Source organism: Crotalus tigris, unplaced genomic scaffold (assembly GCF_016545835.1).
Source record: "Crotalus tigris isolate CLP2741 ecotype Arizona unplaced genomic scaffold, ASM1654583v1 scf7180000017564.2150845, whole genome shotgun sequence".
NCBI lineage: Eukaryota > Metazoa > Chordata > Lepidosauria > Squamata > Viperidae > Crotalus > Crotalus tigris.
In genome coordinates this window covers 1,033,724-1,050,888 of record NW_024096475.1, presented here as the reverse complement: position 1 = coordinate 1,050,888, position 17,165 = coordinate 1,033,724, and the positions used below count along the sequence as shown (strand labels likewise).

The 17,165-nt window shown below is 36.9% G+C and overlaps 1 protein-coding gene across 2 annotated transcripts; it reads right to left on the bottom strand.

The window, feature by feature from the left end:
- Positions 1–7,956: 7,956 nt before the first annotated feature.
- Positions 7,957–15,725, bottom strand: TMEM14C (transmembrane protein 14C). Of its 2 annotated transcripts, XM_039349193.1 has the most exons (6): positions 15,160–15,725; positions 14,472–14,484; positions 13,740–13,816; positions 10,933–11,034; positions 10,046–10,133; positions 7,957–8,833 (listed from the first exon to the last, which is right to left on the bottom strand). In XM_039349193.1, the coding sequence occupies exons 3-6, from the start codon at positions 13,813–13,815 to the stop codon at positions 8,776–8,778; spliced, it is 324 nt and encodes a 107-aa protein (XP_039205127.1). In that variant the 5' UTR covers position 13,816; positions 14,472–14,484; positions 15,160–15,725; the 3' UTR covers positions 7,957–8,775. The 2 variants fall into 2 exon arrangements, with proteins under 2 accessions (XP_039205127.1, XP_039205120.1); XM_039349186.1 differs by lacking the exon at positions 14,472–14,484 and having other exon boundaries at positions 15,160–15,717.
- Positions 15,726–17,165: the final 1,440 nt, after the last annotated feature.

Here is a 17,165-nt window from a genome sequence, read left to right as displayed (position 1 = left end):
TTTTTTTCAACTTTTATATGAGCTGTGCTACTCCCACTATTGGCTTTCGAAAGCCAATAAGAATTGCTGCTGAGCGCGCCAAAACACCCGGCTGGCAAACTTTGCACATGCAAGTTGTCTGTATTATTGTTGCAATGAATAAAATGGTTCTTTTATTTACGATATTTTTTCTTCAATTTATTTGTGTCCTCCTTTTCATTGCAAAAAAGTTGGTCACCTTAAAACTACAAAAAACAAAGGAAAACCACAAAGATGTTTGGCAACTGGTATGAGTTCCTCTTGCATGCAACCTGAAAGTTTGATAAGCAAGAATGGATTTTAAACACTTTGTTTCAGAAAGAATTGGAATTAAGAAATTTAAGATGCAACACCATTAAATAAATGCCTGTTGAAACTAGAGAGAACAAAAAGATTAACATTATTATACCTAGATGTTTGTATTAAAGCGGGTCCCCAACCCCCAGTTTGTAGACCAGTACCAGGCTGTGGCATGTCAGCAACCAGTCCGCACAAACAAGCAAAGCCCCATCCGTAAGATTCAGGCAGCACACGAAACCACGCACCCTCTGGTCCGGGGAAAAACCTCTCTCCACAGAACCGGTCCCTGGTGCCCAAAGGATTGGGGATCTCTGTCTTAAAGGACTGACCTTTGATTGAATTAATTAAGTTGTACATTGAGCAAATGAAAGGAAATTCAAAGGGAATTTTCTAAAGGGAAGTCACTTTCATGAATGTGCCATTTATAAAAAAGTTACGAACAAGTAATTAGTTATTTTCTATTTGTCAGATAAAAAAAAAATCTGCTATAATATGCATTCCCTTTTTTTTCCTCACACTTTCCACCTAACTGTTACAGGTTTGTGATTCATCTGGCACTTTTTTCAACAACATTTGCCTACTATAAAGTCACTGTACTTTATTTCTGCTTTTTTTTTTCCAGCTAGAAATAAGGTAGTTAGCAAGAACATCCATTAAGCAAGAAAGAACTAGAATTGTGAAATTAGACCTTGCTTGTCAAACCCATGGAAAATGTTTGGAATTCACTGATGTCTTAAATTACCTGTCTAAACAGGTCATCATCTGTTTGTACAAAAAAATGGTGCACTTTGTGCAAACCAGTTTGCAAATGCATAACATGGGTTTTCAACAGCAGGTTTGGGTTTATGCAAGTGCGGTTTTACATGACACTAATGGTGATTCAAAGATAAACTGGTGATTCAGACCTGTCTGGTTCTCCCACACACAACTTGCTATTGAGTCACCCCAGCTCTACTGTTTGCTGCATCTACTGTACTGTACAAAGGATGTAGAGGTTGAGATCTGGCAGTTTGCAGTTTTAAACGAATGGGAATTCATTCCTTTTGGAAACCTCATTATTCATTTCACAACGTCTGTAACTTCAATTCTGTGAGAGACACCCCACAGTGGCCTTGTTCTTCCTTATAAAGAGCACATTTCTAAAAGCTATGAAATAAATGTTCCTTCCTCTAAAATGGAATCATATTATAAGTGTGCATACCTACAGAGTCCTGACAAAAGAAACTTATGATAGCTCATTATTGGACCTGTGATGTCTAAAGATATATACTTAGCAAATGTGAACTTATCTTATATGCTAATTTTCTCATCAGTGACTTTATTTTCCCTCTCAAATAACTGTGATTGGATAAGAGTAAAATTATTGATTTATAAGTCAGGTGGCAATCACAAAAGGCCAACCCATGTAGATTTGCTCTTTGCCCTTCCTCTTTCTTGCTGTCTCCATGCACATATCATATATCTGATTTTAAGGTAATTATTCTTTTTTTTTCAATTACATATTTAATTCTCATGTCACAGTAATAAATTCAAAGAAAAAAATGAAATTTCAAATATAATGAATATCAACAGTGGAGCAACCAGTATTATTTTTAAAAAGGATTTAAAGAGCATCTTTGTAGAAAAACAATTGCAAGATCTTATCCCAAAACATTACTGAAACTATACTGAAGATCTTTATTTTTTTCACATGTGCTATGAGATTGAGAAAAATAATCTTCCAAAGATTCTTATGCATGACCTGAAAAATAACAGAGTATAACAAAACTTGAAATATTGGCTTTGTTCTTATCAATTAAACAAAAGATTAAAGATTTCAACATTTCTGAAAATGCAAGATTGCTGATGGGGAATATGACTACATTTCTCAAATACCCTGAAGGATGTTGTACAGAAGATGGTTAAGACTTTCTTTTCACTAGCCAAGATGGAGGACACAGAATGATGGACTTAAATTATAGGAAAGCAGATTCTGATTGAATACAAGAACAAAACCTTTCAACAGTGAAAAAAGTTCAATAGAGGAGTCACCCATTTCTCAGTTACCCAGAGAAATGGTTGCTTTTATCTTGTGTTGTGTTCAAATTAAAAACCTATAGATTGCATTCAAAATAAGTTCTGACAGCCATCTCTTGACAATATTTTCATTTGGCTCCCTGAACTATCTCAATGTCCCAAAGGATCCTTTCCAACTCTTAAGATCTGAAATCCTAAAATCTCCTTGGGCAAAGAAATCAGAAGTGCCTATTAGTGCATAAACCAGTGGTTCTCAACCTGTGGGTTGGGACCCCATTTGGGTTTGAACGACCATTTCACGGGGGTCGCCAAACAACGCAGTCCGCCATTTTTTTCCCCTTTTCCTTAGCTGTGCTACTCCCTTTTATTCTATTGGCTTTTGAAAGCCAATAGAATAGACTCTCTTGAATAGAGTCTAATTCTATTGGCTTTCAAAAGCCAATCGGAATTGTCCAGGCTGTCTCTGCCCTGCTGAGCCCGCCAAAAGTCCCATTCTGCAAACGGTGCTGCACCAGTTGAGTAGTCCTCGACTTACGACTGGTTGAGTAGTCCTCGACTTACGACCGGTTGGGGGTCGTGGCATTAAAAAGGTTGAGAACCACTGGCATAAATATATATGCAATAATATGTTTTACTACTTATCTCACAGCAGGTGGCAGCATTTGAATTAGGTTTGAATGCCAAACAATATCAGGCCTTATTAGTCCTTGGGTGGGATTCTTCCAGGAATTATTAAGGCAATTTAGAAAGATATATATACATATGTTGGTATGTACTGTAGGTATGTGTGTACACAGATATGCTTATTGAAGAAAACAGTGAATTATGTACAAATGATGAACATGTACAGTAAATATGTATAAACTTTTATTAAGATTTGAAACAGAAAACCAACAGGTGAAGGATTGCATGACAAAATGGGCTATTAATTTTGGATACAATATACTTGGGAGACAATGTGGGTAACTGGTATCAAATTTACAGTGTCATCTTTTAAGATTATTTTTTAAAAAAATATCAGTATATGACACAAGAAATTGTGAAAAATGTACAAAGGTATTTCAAACCAATGTTGGAAATGGGAAAAACACAGAGGGACATTTTACCAGGCATGATGGACTTGTGAGCAAGCTAAGAATCTTCTGATACAAATTCTTTAAATCTTTAAAGGATTTTAAAGATAAATATTGTGAAGAAACCATAACTTCTTTAAGGGGCCTATGAACTAGAAAAGATGCATGGACGATTGATTTTGTATATGGTAACTGCAGCAAGACTATTGCATGCTCAACAGTGGAAGAATAATGAAATTTCCACAGTGGAGGAATGGATTGTGAAAATGTCAGAACTTTTGCTCAGATGGCAAAGCTGATTGGTTTGGTCAGAGGGGGAAAAAATAACATAGACCTTTTTTTCTTGCACCTTTTTATTTCTCTTCTACTTTTTCTTTGTTTGACTTTGTATTTGCTATTATGTCACAATAGGCTAGTTTTCTTTTACAGTTATAAGCTGCTTACACACCTAAGTCAGCTTTTGACATATCACTCAGCAATTTCTAATATGGTTACTGTCACTTACAAATGATCGAGAAAGTTTTGTACAGATCTGTACAAAATGATGGATTGCTGAAAATGCTGGTTTATTTAAAGTTTAGGGGTATCACACTGAGATTTCCTCAAAATAAACCTATTTTGCTGAGAGGCCACTTTTGATCTGAGCAATACTAGTGATTGACCTGAAGCCAGGGAAGAACATTTGGATAAGCAAAGAGAGGTGACCAGCAGATTCTAGGGATCAAGAAATAATGCAAAGAGAAATCATTTTTCTTTTCTGCCCTGCTTGTATATCTGGTGGGCTAATGTCTATGTGGTTCAAACACCAGAAGGTTAGCAACCTCCATTATTCTGTTGCTGTGGCTTTTTTGATACCTGTAAATCAGCAATGGTTCTGAATGTAGAATATTCTTCCAATACTCAATGCAAGACAGATGTGGCTTTACCAGGCTGGCTTCTAATGCTTGAACGCATCGCTATAACAGAACAGCATGGCGCTATTTTGTCCTCTAACGTCTGTGTTTGTGTACAGACATAGAACCTTCTTTTTCTCTTTTTTTTCAGTCTTTACGCTGAATATTAATAAACACTAACAAATATGGAAAGCATTCCTGGAGCTGTAATGGGGCAAGATGAAGGGACCAATAAAACTAGCACATTCAGCAGCTCTGATCAGGGACAACACATGTAACAAAACGGCAGGGCTTTGACTGTATCGTGTTCATCACCTCTTAACTTTTTGATCCCTCCTGTGATCCCCAGTATCTTATACTGTGTACCACCAAGGTATTTTTATTTGAAGAAATAGTTTCATCATTTTTCCCTGGCTGCACACCTAGGAAAAGAATAGGCCTATTCCACTTGTACTTACCTCTTCTCTACACACACAAACACATTTAACATCAAGATTCCTTGCTTGTGCTTAAATTACATTCTCTGTCCTTTGTAATGAAACGAATACACAAAATCAGGCTTACAATATTTGCTGATCAATATGCTCCATATACTATGATTTCTCAGAGAAAAGACATGCAACATTTTGGTAAAAAATTAAGTGGCTGAAGACATTTTTGCAAGCAGTTTATTTCAGCTGTCTGCAGTTCATAAGATGTCAGGGCATTGCTCAGCAGTTGCTGTTACAGATTGTAAGAACAGCAAAGTGTCATGTTGAGAAGAGTAAATTAAGCACTGGGTTTACTTTTCCCTGAACTACTCTGTCAATCTAACCATAGAGAGCTTAACATGAAGGTCTGGTTGCCACAACTGGGTGTGCAGTTAAGAGGCATCAAATGATGAAAGCTGCACTGCACCGTTGCAATGCCAGCTATGCTGCTTTTGCAAATGCACAGTGACACTGTACACACGGATGAAAGGAAAAGAACATGTCGCATGACAACACAAAAACATTCATCATTTTGGAATGAACCTTAAATCTTATACTCTCTAGGATGATGTAAAGTATTGTGAAAAAAACCAAAATGGATTAACTAACCTAGTCAATTTAGCACCAGGCAGTTAAACTTGTCATGCTGCTTTTTCTCCAAAACCATACAATACATAAAACTCCTTCTCCAATTCTTCTCCTGTAAGATAGCTTGGCTGAATGAGAGTGGTTGGCCTGAAGGTACCTGCTCAGCTTCCATATGGCTAAGCTATTTATTTAAGAAAATTTATACAGATAGCCCTCGATTATAATCATTCACTTAATGACTGTTCAAAGGTACAATGGCCCTGTAAAAAGTAATTTACAACAGGTCCTCCCACTTACAACCAATGTAGCATCCCTATGGTCACATGATCATAAGTTGGATGGTTGGCAACCGGCATGTATTTACAATGGTTGCAGCATCCCAGGATCATGTGAACACCATTTGCAATATTCTCAGCCTGCTTCTGGCAAGCAAAGTCAAGGGGGAAAGCTGTATTTACTTAATGATGATTTGCTTAACAACTGTGGCACAAAGGCTGTAAAATGGAGCACGACTCACTTAACAACCCCTTTGCCTAACAACAGAAACTCTTCTTTTATTTGTGGTTTTAACTTGAGCACTACCTATATGGCTGCCTGACTCAGTGACTCCAAAGGGGTTTATAAAGATAAAAACCTGATATAAAAACAAAACAAATCAATGGTCACCTAGAACTAGACTAGAACATGGGAGATCCTGGTTTCCTGTTCCAAATCCAACAATTTATCAGCTATATCACTCTGGCTCTCAACCTCTGGGGTTTTTCCCCTGTTCTATTTCATAGACATGTATTTCAATTCCATATTTTTTATACTTTACTTCCCCTTTGTCACACTTGATCTGTAAGCCATCCCAGTAGCATGCAGATAATTAGTTCCATGTGCATCAGGTATTCATATTATGGATGCAAATAATTTTTGTAATTTCTATGCAGATTTGATTCAAGAGGACCTATACCTACTGGAATATTTGGAGGATTGCTGTTTCCATTCCATAAGTTTTTCTGCTTAACATTTTTAGTTCTTACAGGTTTCCAAAATGATTCCATGACACATTATTCAGGACTGTATGAAACCAATTGACATCTTAAAAGAGGATCTATCTCATCTAATCCAGGGACTCTTACTAGAGGAGTAATTCCCAATGTGTGTTGTTTCTGGTGTGTTCAGTCTAACTATCAGTGAAAAGGGGAAACAAGTATGAAATTGCTTACAACATAACAGCCTAGCCTAAGTCAATTATGTAATTAACATCAATCTATGCTAATAAAAGTGATTTGTATTGTACCTGTTAATGTCTGTATGCATTATCTGGCACCCTTGAGGTCAACCAAACATACACCGTGCTCATCCCAGATTCCTGTAACCAAGATCTGGCTGGAGTCATAGTGGAGAGGCAATTAAAACGCGTGTGACTGCATGGTGACTCTTCTGAGAATTAATCACTTTATGTGCTAACTTTGTCAACCAAAAATCTCGTCCTCTAAATGTTCAACGCCGCAATAACAATACCTTTAACAAGTATTCATACTTTGCCAGGTTTGTTGTTCCTACACAACTTGTTTACAAAGCACTGCAAATTAAAGTTAGCATTTTTGTTTCTTTAGAATAATGCTTGAATGTTTTCCATTTCAGCTTGCTGTGAAATGCAGTCATGGCTTTTGAGGGGAGTCACAGTATAATCCATGCTCTCTACTTGCATGTCATAAAATTCAAAGTCTAGTCCAGAATACAATACTTTCCATGTGTTCACTTAGTCAAGGATAAAGTTAAGGAGTTGCCATCACTTCTGTATTAGCATTTCCAAAGTGATTGCTCTCTAGATGCGTTAGTCATGCAAGAGGAAAGTTATGAGAGCTGAATCTGAAACATCTGGAGGGAGGATAACAGGCTCACTGTCGTATAGTTTGAGTTTCAGAGTTTCCTCAAACAGCAAGATGGGTGGATACTAATATAGGTAGTCCTCAATTTAGGACAATTTAGCCCAAAGTTTCTGTTGCTAAGCAAGACAGTTGTTAAATGACTTTTGCCCCATTTTATGACCTTTCTTGACAGTCATTAAGTGAATCACTGCTATTGTTAAGTTAGTAACACTGTTACTAAATGAATTGGCTTCCTCATTGACTTTGCTTGTCAGAAGGTCGCAAAAGAGGATCACATGACCCAGGCCGTTGTAACCATCATAAATATGAGTCAGTTGCCAAGCATCTGAATTTTGATCATATGACCATGGGGATGCCGCAATGGTCATAAGAATGAAAAACAGTCATAAGTCACTTTTTCTAGTATTGTTGTAACTTCTAATGGTCAGTAAATGAAGTATTGTAAGTCGAGGACTAAGTGTAGACTATTCTGAGCTGACGGAAATTCTCTTTTCTTGGGTTGCAGGATTTATGAAGCATTCTGTGGAAGAAGAACAATCAGAAGTTGTATAAAGATCAGTCATTAAAACAAGTTTTTTAAAAAAGCAAGTCTTGGATGCTTTGCAAAACAAGTTTTGACCTTACAGACTGCAAAGGATTTGTACATGCTACAGCAAACTCCTGCAATTTCTCGACCATGTCAAAAACTTTCTTTAAAGAAATCACAATAGAAGCTTTATGAAATTTGGGAAGGTTTTAATATCATGAATAAATCACAATTAACAACAAATGCAGCGGTTTTGACAAGCAGATTCATGATTAAATATTGCATTTCAACCCCTTTTTGTAAACAGTGATAAACAACAGCTTCAGAAAGAAGACAATAGTACAATGTTCCATAGAGACTTACTCACAAAACATCATTTTAGGAGCATTTTACAAAGATGATCCCCGTTTCTTCATGGAGAGACCAAGACCTCAAAATTCAGTCTATTTTCCTCCATCCTGATATCCTCCCTGCATATAGATCTGGAAACCCTTCATTTCCAGCAATTGACCATCTTGGTTGGGAATGAGGAAATGATGTATTTCCCATACATCAGATCAACATCTGGATACGGTAAGGTGGCTAAAGGCAACTGCAAAGACATAAGCATCTGGAGCACCACAGGCATGGAAAAGTTCACTAATTCTTTTATACTGGAAATGTTTACACAGGTGGTTTTGCTCCCTGATTTGGGTGAGATAATGTGACACTAGCAAACAGCATCAGCACCATGGCTGACCCTATTTTCTCTCTTAGTCTTCTTTGTCTTTTTCCAGCAACTTCTATTGTTACCACTTTGAGGAATATTACCAAGAAGTTACCATACTGGGATGGTATGGTAGTTCTTACTGGGATGGAGAAAGAACTGCTTGTATACAAAAGAGTGTCTATATTCACAAAGACATTTGCTTTTAATTTAGTCACTTAAAACTTAGGATATGTGCTGTGCTTTGCTTAGCATGGCATATTTGATACGTGTGATCTGTCTTCTTGGCCACAGAGAACGCCCTGTTATCCATTGTGTGGTTTGTCATACATCTTCAGCCCAAGTCTTCCAACCATCATCAGACTTGAAAGAAAAACATAAGACAGTTTATGGAAAATAAAGGAAAATTCACTCCTACATTAATAGTGTTTAATTTGCCCTATCCCAAACATTTTGGTTTTGGATTTAATTAGAGGCAAACGAGAGAAAGCAACTATATTGGGGGGGGAGCTGCTTCTTTTTTTAAAAAAAGTATTAATTTTAGCTTCTGAAGACTGCTGATGATATGACCAGAAACATCATGGGCTTCTGAAGGGGAGGGGCAAAGAGGAGAAGATGATAGTACAATTACATCATAGAGCCAGTTTTGTCTACTGGTTAAGGTACCAGGCTAGAAATTAAGAGACCATGAGTTCTAGTCCTACCATAAAAGCCAGCTGTGTGACCTTGGGCTTGTCACACTCTCAGCCCAACCCATCTCACAGGGTTGCCGTTATGAGGAACATAGGAGGAGGGAGGTATGTGGGATATGTTCACCACCTTGAGTTATTTGTAAAAATAATAAAATCATGGAAATGCCACATTGCAACCAGACATTAGATATGAACACATAATGATGGTACTGCATGAGGACGTAGTTTTGGTGTCACTGAAGTTTGCTCCCCAGGCAGTATGTTGCCAAGCTTGTCAAGGCTGAGAAACATTGCTTAGAGTAAGATAGTTTGATTGGAAATAGGGAGGCAGACTATAACTTGGGGCTGCATAACCAAAGATTTGGAGGCTAAATCTGCCCGATTTTCCATTTGCTACTAAATTGTCATTTTTAATGTGACAGAGAAGCAAATGAACGGCATTAAAAATGCTAACTAAAAGCTAATTTACAGCTAACTTCAGCCTTAGTTTTTGTTCCACTTTTTTCTCCGGTTTCTGATCACATACTGACACATCATTTAACAGCCAAGCCTGATCCTCAGCCTGAAAATAAAGTATGCACTTGTGTTCAGAATAGGTAGAAGAAAGAGGAAGAGAAACATTTTGGATATAGTTCAGTCCCACAATTTCCAAAACTAGGGGACTGCTCAATGTCAATTTGGTCCTATTTAATAAACATGTTATTTAATCTAAAACTATTAAAATTTAAAAAGGCTATTTTTTACTAATTGTCAGTTTTTGAAAAACGTGGTTGTAGCGTGGTGCTGTTTGTTGATCCTTAGACATAAATCTCACTACCTTTAATAAAACACAAGATCGCACCCTTAATGCAACAGTGACCACATAAAAGCATGCAGTTAATACCTTGCCCCAGCAATCAATCCTGCAGGCATGATTTTCCCTGAGTTGTAGAATCTCATTCCCATAATGCCAGCTAAGGTTCCAGAAGCAACTAAGAAAAAGATTTTTTAAAAAATCAGAATACATGCAATGCATTATTATCTCATGGATGTTTCCTTAAAGAACTTGCCAACCTGAAAAGGATGATAACGAAAAGCCAACAATGCTCAATATCTTACCTTTAAAAACTCTCAGTCAAAATGTGCACTCCCTACATGGCAACATTCTCAGCTGATCACTTTTTAAGAATGCTTGCATTTCCATCTCAAATACATCCCAACATCCCTTTTTATCTGGCTTTTAAAATCAGGTTTTATTTTAAAGACATGTATTTTTCCCTCTTTCTCTATCTCTCTTTTGTCTTCTTTGAGTAAACCAATCCAAACTATCCAAATAAATCTGAATAATAAACTCAATTATGATTCTTAAAAAGTTAGTTATAGCTTTAGTAATAACATCATTTTATCTAACATCTATTTCTTGGGGGAAGAAGAAGATAGCTCATACTGATTAATGGTTAACATAATGGCTTCGAACTAAATCTATTGGAGCCTTTACTTACTTTTGGCACTGTAGTTTTCATCCATCAAGTGGTTTCCCAACTAGTATCTTTTCCCAGTTTTTGTTACTTGCTCTAACTTACTGCAAATTAGTGTCCTTATTTTTTTTAAAAATGCACACAATTTTTGCAATTTTCTGTGGAAGGAATCCCATTGGAGGATTTTGCTGCTATAGAATAAAATCAATTGTACTCTGTGAGCAAATGGTATTAAACAAACACAATGAAATCAAAGGCTTGTAATAATTATATTTATGTGTCTTACATATCTATTTGTTCAAGGCAGACTTACTCAGAGAAAGCCAAATGTTCTTTGGGTCTTGAGACAGTTGGTATGCTCCAAGTCCAGCTATCCCCCCAAAGAGAAGACCAGCAGCTAAAGATGGGACACTACCTTGAATAAACAAAATGAACTGTGGTTGTTAAGAAGAAATAGACATTGGACAGGAAGTAGTATTTTGTTGTTGCTATAAACCTTGGTTGGGATTTCCCCACCCCCTTAGGCTTCATTGGGGTGTTAGTTTCCTTGTAAATCTCTTAAACAGTAAGGATTAAGCATCACCAGTCAAGAAGCATAATTTACACCATATTTTAAAAGATGTCGGCATTCAAACGATTATAAGTGGAGGAAGAAAAGTAAAGGAGGATAGCATGGAGAAAATAGAAGGGAAAAGAAGAACGATCAGTATATTGTTAAAGAAAGACAAATGAAGCCCATTCCTGAATGTTACTAATAAAACTAATTAGACCAGAATAATGAAAAATATAAAGAGTACAGTCTTATCTTTTTGTGTGTGTGCCTTCAAAGTGTCTTGACCCCTGGCAACTGCTTGGACTAGTCCCTACAAAATCTTGGCAAGAGTTTTGGAAGTGGTTTGCCACAGCCTGCTTCCCAAGGATGAGAGAGAATGACCAGCCCAGGTTCACCCATCTGGCTTTGTGCCTAACATGGAACTAGAAGTCATGGTCTCTCAATTTCTAGCCTGGTGCCTTAACCCCTCTCACAAACTTATCTAGAATATTAATTACTTGCCTTAAAAAAAAAGGAAACAGTAATCAGTTTAAAATGTATTCCTGCTTTCCTCTAATATACCATTCTCTTCATAAAGCTTCACATTGACGTTGATATATTTGAAATAAACATTTGGAGAGCTTTACTCTCAGAGAGGATTATCCTGTGTTATTCTTTGAAAATGGCCAAGGAGACCATTTTTAGTTCTATGAGGAGTTTATATATGGAGATGGGTGACTATAAAAAGACTGAGGAAATATCAATGTTTTTGAATTATTGTTGAACAGGCCTGTTAATCAAATTGCAGGGGCTTTCAATATTGATTGCTAATGTTTCCTGTTCCATTTAAAGGTTAACTCTATTTGGAACTGAAGCATCACAAGCTCTATTAAAAGACCATTTAGATTTTCTTTTATCGAGTCATTTTTCTTTCATCTCTACAAGACCATTATGAAGTTGTAAGAAGACTGATGTCATACAGGTAGTCCTCGACTTACAAGAGTAATTGAGCCTGGAATTATGGTTGTAAGTTGTAGCCTTCATTAAGTGAGTCACTACATGACCATGCCCAATTTATGATCTTTTTGCAATGGTCATTAAGCAAACACTATGACTGTTAAGTGGATGCTATTGTTCTTAAGTGAACATTATGGTCATTAAATCCTTTTTATTCAATGGCTGTTTTTTGTTAGAAACTGGAAATCCCAGAAACCCACAAAAAACATGCAAAATCATGGTCACATGATCATGGGACAATACAAAAGGCCATAAATGCAAGCCAAACACCCAAAATACAATAACATGACTGCAGGTTGTATGTGTGTGTGGGGCTGTCACAACTCCAGAACCAGGATGTAAGTACTTTTGGGGGGGGGGCATTTTAACTTTGAATTATTATTAAGCAACTGGTACTTAAACAAGGACTATCTGTAATTACAAAGACACTTCAAAAGGCTCTAGAAATACATATCAGTATTAGGACTCAAAAGTCTCTTTAAAGTTGTCCAAGCAGTTGTATTAAATGTATGACTGATCTCATTGTTTTTATTTTTATCCATACCATCTCTAACCCACAATGGAGTTCAGATGAATGATAAGAACAACAAAACAGAATTTGAATCTGTTCCCCCAATTCACACTTATCCTCAGAGGCCAGGATGAGTAATTAGCATCCTGCCAGAGGACCAAATTTACATAAAATGGTTTCTGGAGGCAGATGGAATTTATACAGATAAACTCAGAAAAGAAGATAGGCCAAGGGGATTTTTGTTGCAATGCTCTGATTTTCACCACAGTTCCCTATTATTTATTACTTATAACATGATTCATAGTTATTTATTAAAAATGCCCTTGTGCTGGTCAAAGGAAAACATATTTTCTCCCAAGAATACATAAGTCAAAGTTGTTATCGTCATAGAATCTTCTATTAGATCAGAGTAAAGACCTGGAAGAAACATTGCATTCTCTTCAAAAGCACTCCAGGAAAGGGAGAAACTTCAATTAAAAAGCATATTTTTTCTCTTTCAAAATTAAAATACATTAGTTTCATTGATTTTCAAGAAACCATCAGTCATAACTCATAGATCAGTTTTGAAATTGAAAGTGTGCCATTAATTGGCGAAAAAAATATCTATTTTTTTTGAACTTCATGAATCTTAAGACAGAATATGGATCTTTCAAACACTAATTAAAGCAATAAATTGTAGTTCATGTCCTCATGCCCTAACTTATCCAGAAAGCTTTTGGGTTTCTTTTACCTCTTTAGTAGATCAAAATGCAAGACAGAAAAAACAATAAATTAATAAAGACAAAAGCAATGTCACTTGTACCATACAAAATTGGGTGTTGCAATAAGATATCAGTATGCAACAGCAGAGGCTGGTTTGGGAGATTATCACTCCAATACAGTACCTCAAATAGGACGAATCTATTCCCTGCAACAGTTAAATACCACTTATCACAAGAATAGTAACAGCAGCTTATTATCAAAATGCAGGCTGAAAAGTGCATGTTGGGAAGAAAAGAAACTTACTTAACAACCTTCCATTTTAAGCACTCTATGAACAAGAAGACACCAATACTCTTACCTGCTTTTGCATAGCCAATTATTCCACCAGAAGCTACTAAAGCTGCATAACCAAAGCCAATCCAGTCTAATCCCATCCTGGAACATAACACAACATATAAGTTGGATCGTATTCATGGTGATCAGAGAGTAAATCCTACTGAGACTAATGCTCAAGTTAGACATGCTTTAGTTAGTGGAAATCCTGAGAACTGAATTACATTATCTCATCTTCTTAGCTCTTATAATTATCACCTGAAAATTTACCTTTGCAGCTAAGATTATTTAAATTACTGCTTTGCCTTTTAATTTTCTATTATAGCATATAGAAAACCTAAAAAAATACCAATTTCTTTCTAGAAATGCTTCCATGCTTTAAGATGGATATTTAAATGTTTGCATGTCTTGTATGTCTTTGGTTGCCATTTCCCTACTTGAGGTAAAGTCTTTGGATTTCAGATTCATTAACTATTCTGAAAAAAAATCAGCCAGTTTGGGTTAGTATTTTGCCATATTGTACATGGTTTCTGTGGAGAGAAATAAACTTTGCTGAAAAAGCAGGATAAACCATATAACTATGTAGGGTTGTTTTGAATATGCTTTACATATATGCTTGATTAAATACAAAACACTGAAATTATATTTTTAGCTAATTAATTTTTCTAAGTTTTGGGCTGAGTAAGAAACAGGTACAGTAGAAGAGAAACAGGAGAAGAAAACAAGATTCTCAGCCTGAATGGCTTTATTAAGTTACCTTGAGCTCAATTCTGCAGTCCAGGGAGGGAGGATGAATACAAATGAAAAATAAAACATATTCATTCCACAGATCATCATTATTGTGTTTCTCATACAATCTCTATGGCAAGTGATTAGCTACCTTGTTGTATATATAGCTAATCTGAGAAAAAGTGCTACATAAGTCAAGAGAATAATATAATCAGGGACCTTATTCTTATTTTATTTATTTATACTCTGCCTTATTTTTTTTAAAATAACTCAAGGCAGCAAACATACCTAATACTCTTTCCTCCTCCTATTTTCCCCACAACAACAATCCTAATGAGGTGGGTTGGATTGAAAGACAGTAACTGACCTAAAATCAAACCCTAAGGCTGGCTTGAACTCAGTTTCTCCCTATTTCTAGTTTCAAACCTTAAACCATTAGAGCAAACTGGCTAAACCTACGGTAATTCTGCCGATCCTGTGACATTTTATGGGAAAAAGTTAATTTGCTCTCAATAATATCTGATTTATAGCTGCACGTATGCATTGCCTCAAAACTTTATCATCTATCGACTATACTTACCCGGGGATACCGTACAATAACATGTACACCCTGAAAATCTCTTACCCTTGTCCTTTGCCCTAATAATACAATATGAGTCAAAAGGCTTCCTATTAATGCAAAACCTCAGGAATCTTCATTAAATGTGGTTACTTACTCTCTGATGCAGGAACAATTGCAGAGGTCTGCAGAGTAAGAAAAACAAGCTCGCTGTCAAATGATCCTTTTACTATCGAACTAGCCCGGGAGTTCAACAACTGCAGGAGAGCAATACACGTGACACGGGCCAATCATTACAACCCCCGGAGTTGCGGCCTGGGTTGTTGTTTTTTTCCTTTTGCGAAAGCTATGGCCGAACAGCGTATTGCCCAGAGTTTTCAGCCCATCTCTTACAAGAATAGCCTCCAGCAGAAAGCAGACAAATTACAATAAGTTAAGATGCTCTCAACAAGATCGCAAGTACTGGAGATCACATCCTTAATAGTTTCTCGGCAGTGTTGCCATTGCATTATTCCGGGGTGTTTTGTTGCGGCCCCAGCAACCTCCAGGCAGATGTTCTGTGTCAGACGTCTGAACGAAATACCACCATCTGTCAGAAGTGGAATCAAACATCAGAACAAATCCTTTAGCTTTTTTGGGGGGGGGAATGGGGGCTCCATCCTGGGCAGTACTTAAACATCGCGGAAATGTCTCACTGCGATTTAAAATGGACGCGAAATATTGCAACATGAGACCGTCGTTTTGTAGATCTAAAACCCCTCGCTGGCTCTCTAGATCCAGAAATCGAAACGGTTTCCGGGATGATGAAGCGAGACGCAGCTTTCAAGTACATTTACGACGGGAGTAAAATTGGATTCCTCTCTACTGTTGGTGATGATGATATCCAGTCAATCATGTCTGATTCTCGGCGAATATCTACAAGTGCCCGAAATATATGAATAGATGTAGATTTATCCACAGTTCTCCGCATTAAGTTATTATTAAGCATAATAGGATTTACTTAGCAGTCAACACGTTTATATGTGTTTATACCAAGGGTAGGCAACCTCGGCTCTTTTATGACTCATGGACTTCAACTCAGGAATTCTGGGAGTTGAAGTCCATGAGTCATAAAAGAGCCGAGGTTGCCTACCCCTGGTTTATACAATGCAGCCCTGAATTATATTTCCTTTAGTTCATAAAGAGTCTGCGTACAGCACATATTCATTTGAACTCTTTTCTATTCCATACATTTCATTTTGCTTATATTTATCCCAATGTTTTGCTTTCCTCTTGATTTAGCATATTTTACTTCATCATTCCATAATATTCTTTGGTAACAAATTTTCGATAGATTCCATTTTTCATCCTTTCAGATTTTTTTTTAAAAAATCTCCATTTTATGGATTTAACCATACTTCTTACATTCCACTTCCCCAAAATTCAGTCCCAGTATTGATTAGAAGCCACAAATCCAAATGGAAAACCAAATTCTTGCACATATCTTGCACATAGGGGCAAATGGAACATACTGCCATTTGAGTATGACTACTCTTTTTGATTGCCTTGGAATACTTTTAGCTATTTATTCTTTGCCGTAAATGCAGATGAAACATTGGGGAAACAAAACAACCACTTCATAAACGCATGGCACAACATAGTACAAACCCATTGGGACAACATTCAGCAGCCCATCTGCATTTAAAAGACAAAGGCCACTCTTTTGAAGACAGCGAAGTCCATATTTTGGACAGAAAGGACTGCTTGGCTTGAAAGGCCATCTATGTCAAAACTGAACAGCCCTCTCAAAAGAGGGGGAGGGATAAAAACATCATCCATCTAGTCTATAACTATCCTTTCAGCAGTTCCAAGCTTCCACACCCATTTGCACTACTCATGTGACCCCAAGGACACAGACAACCCCAAGTGGCCTCTATGACTCTCTAAAAGAATGCAAATGCCCAGCTGTCTGCAAGGAATATGAATCTTTCCATTCCCCACCATATAGTCTTGAGCTGAAGAAACTTCTTGAATGAGAAGTGAAATGTCTTCAAAGAAAAATGAAAGTCCAGCCACCTCTTGAAAAAGCACCTTTGGCAAGTAGACTAATTCTTCAGAACCTCTCTGGATAAGGAATGGGCAGATCATCCACATGTGCTCCAGATGCTGCTCCTTGCAAGGAGA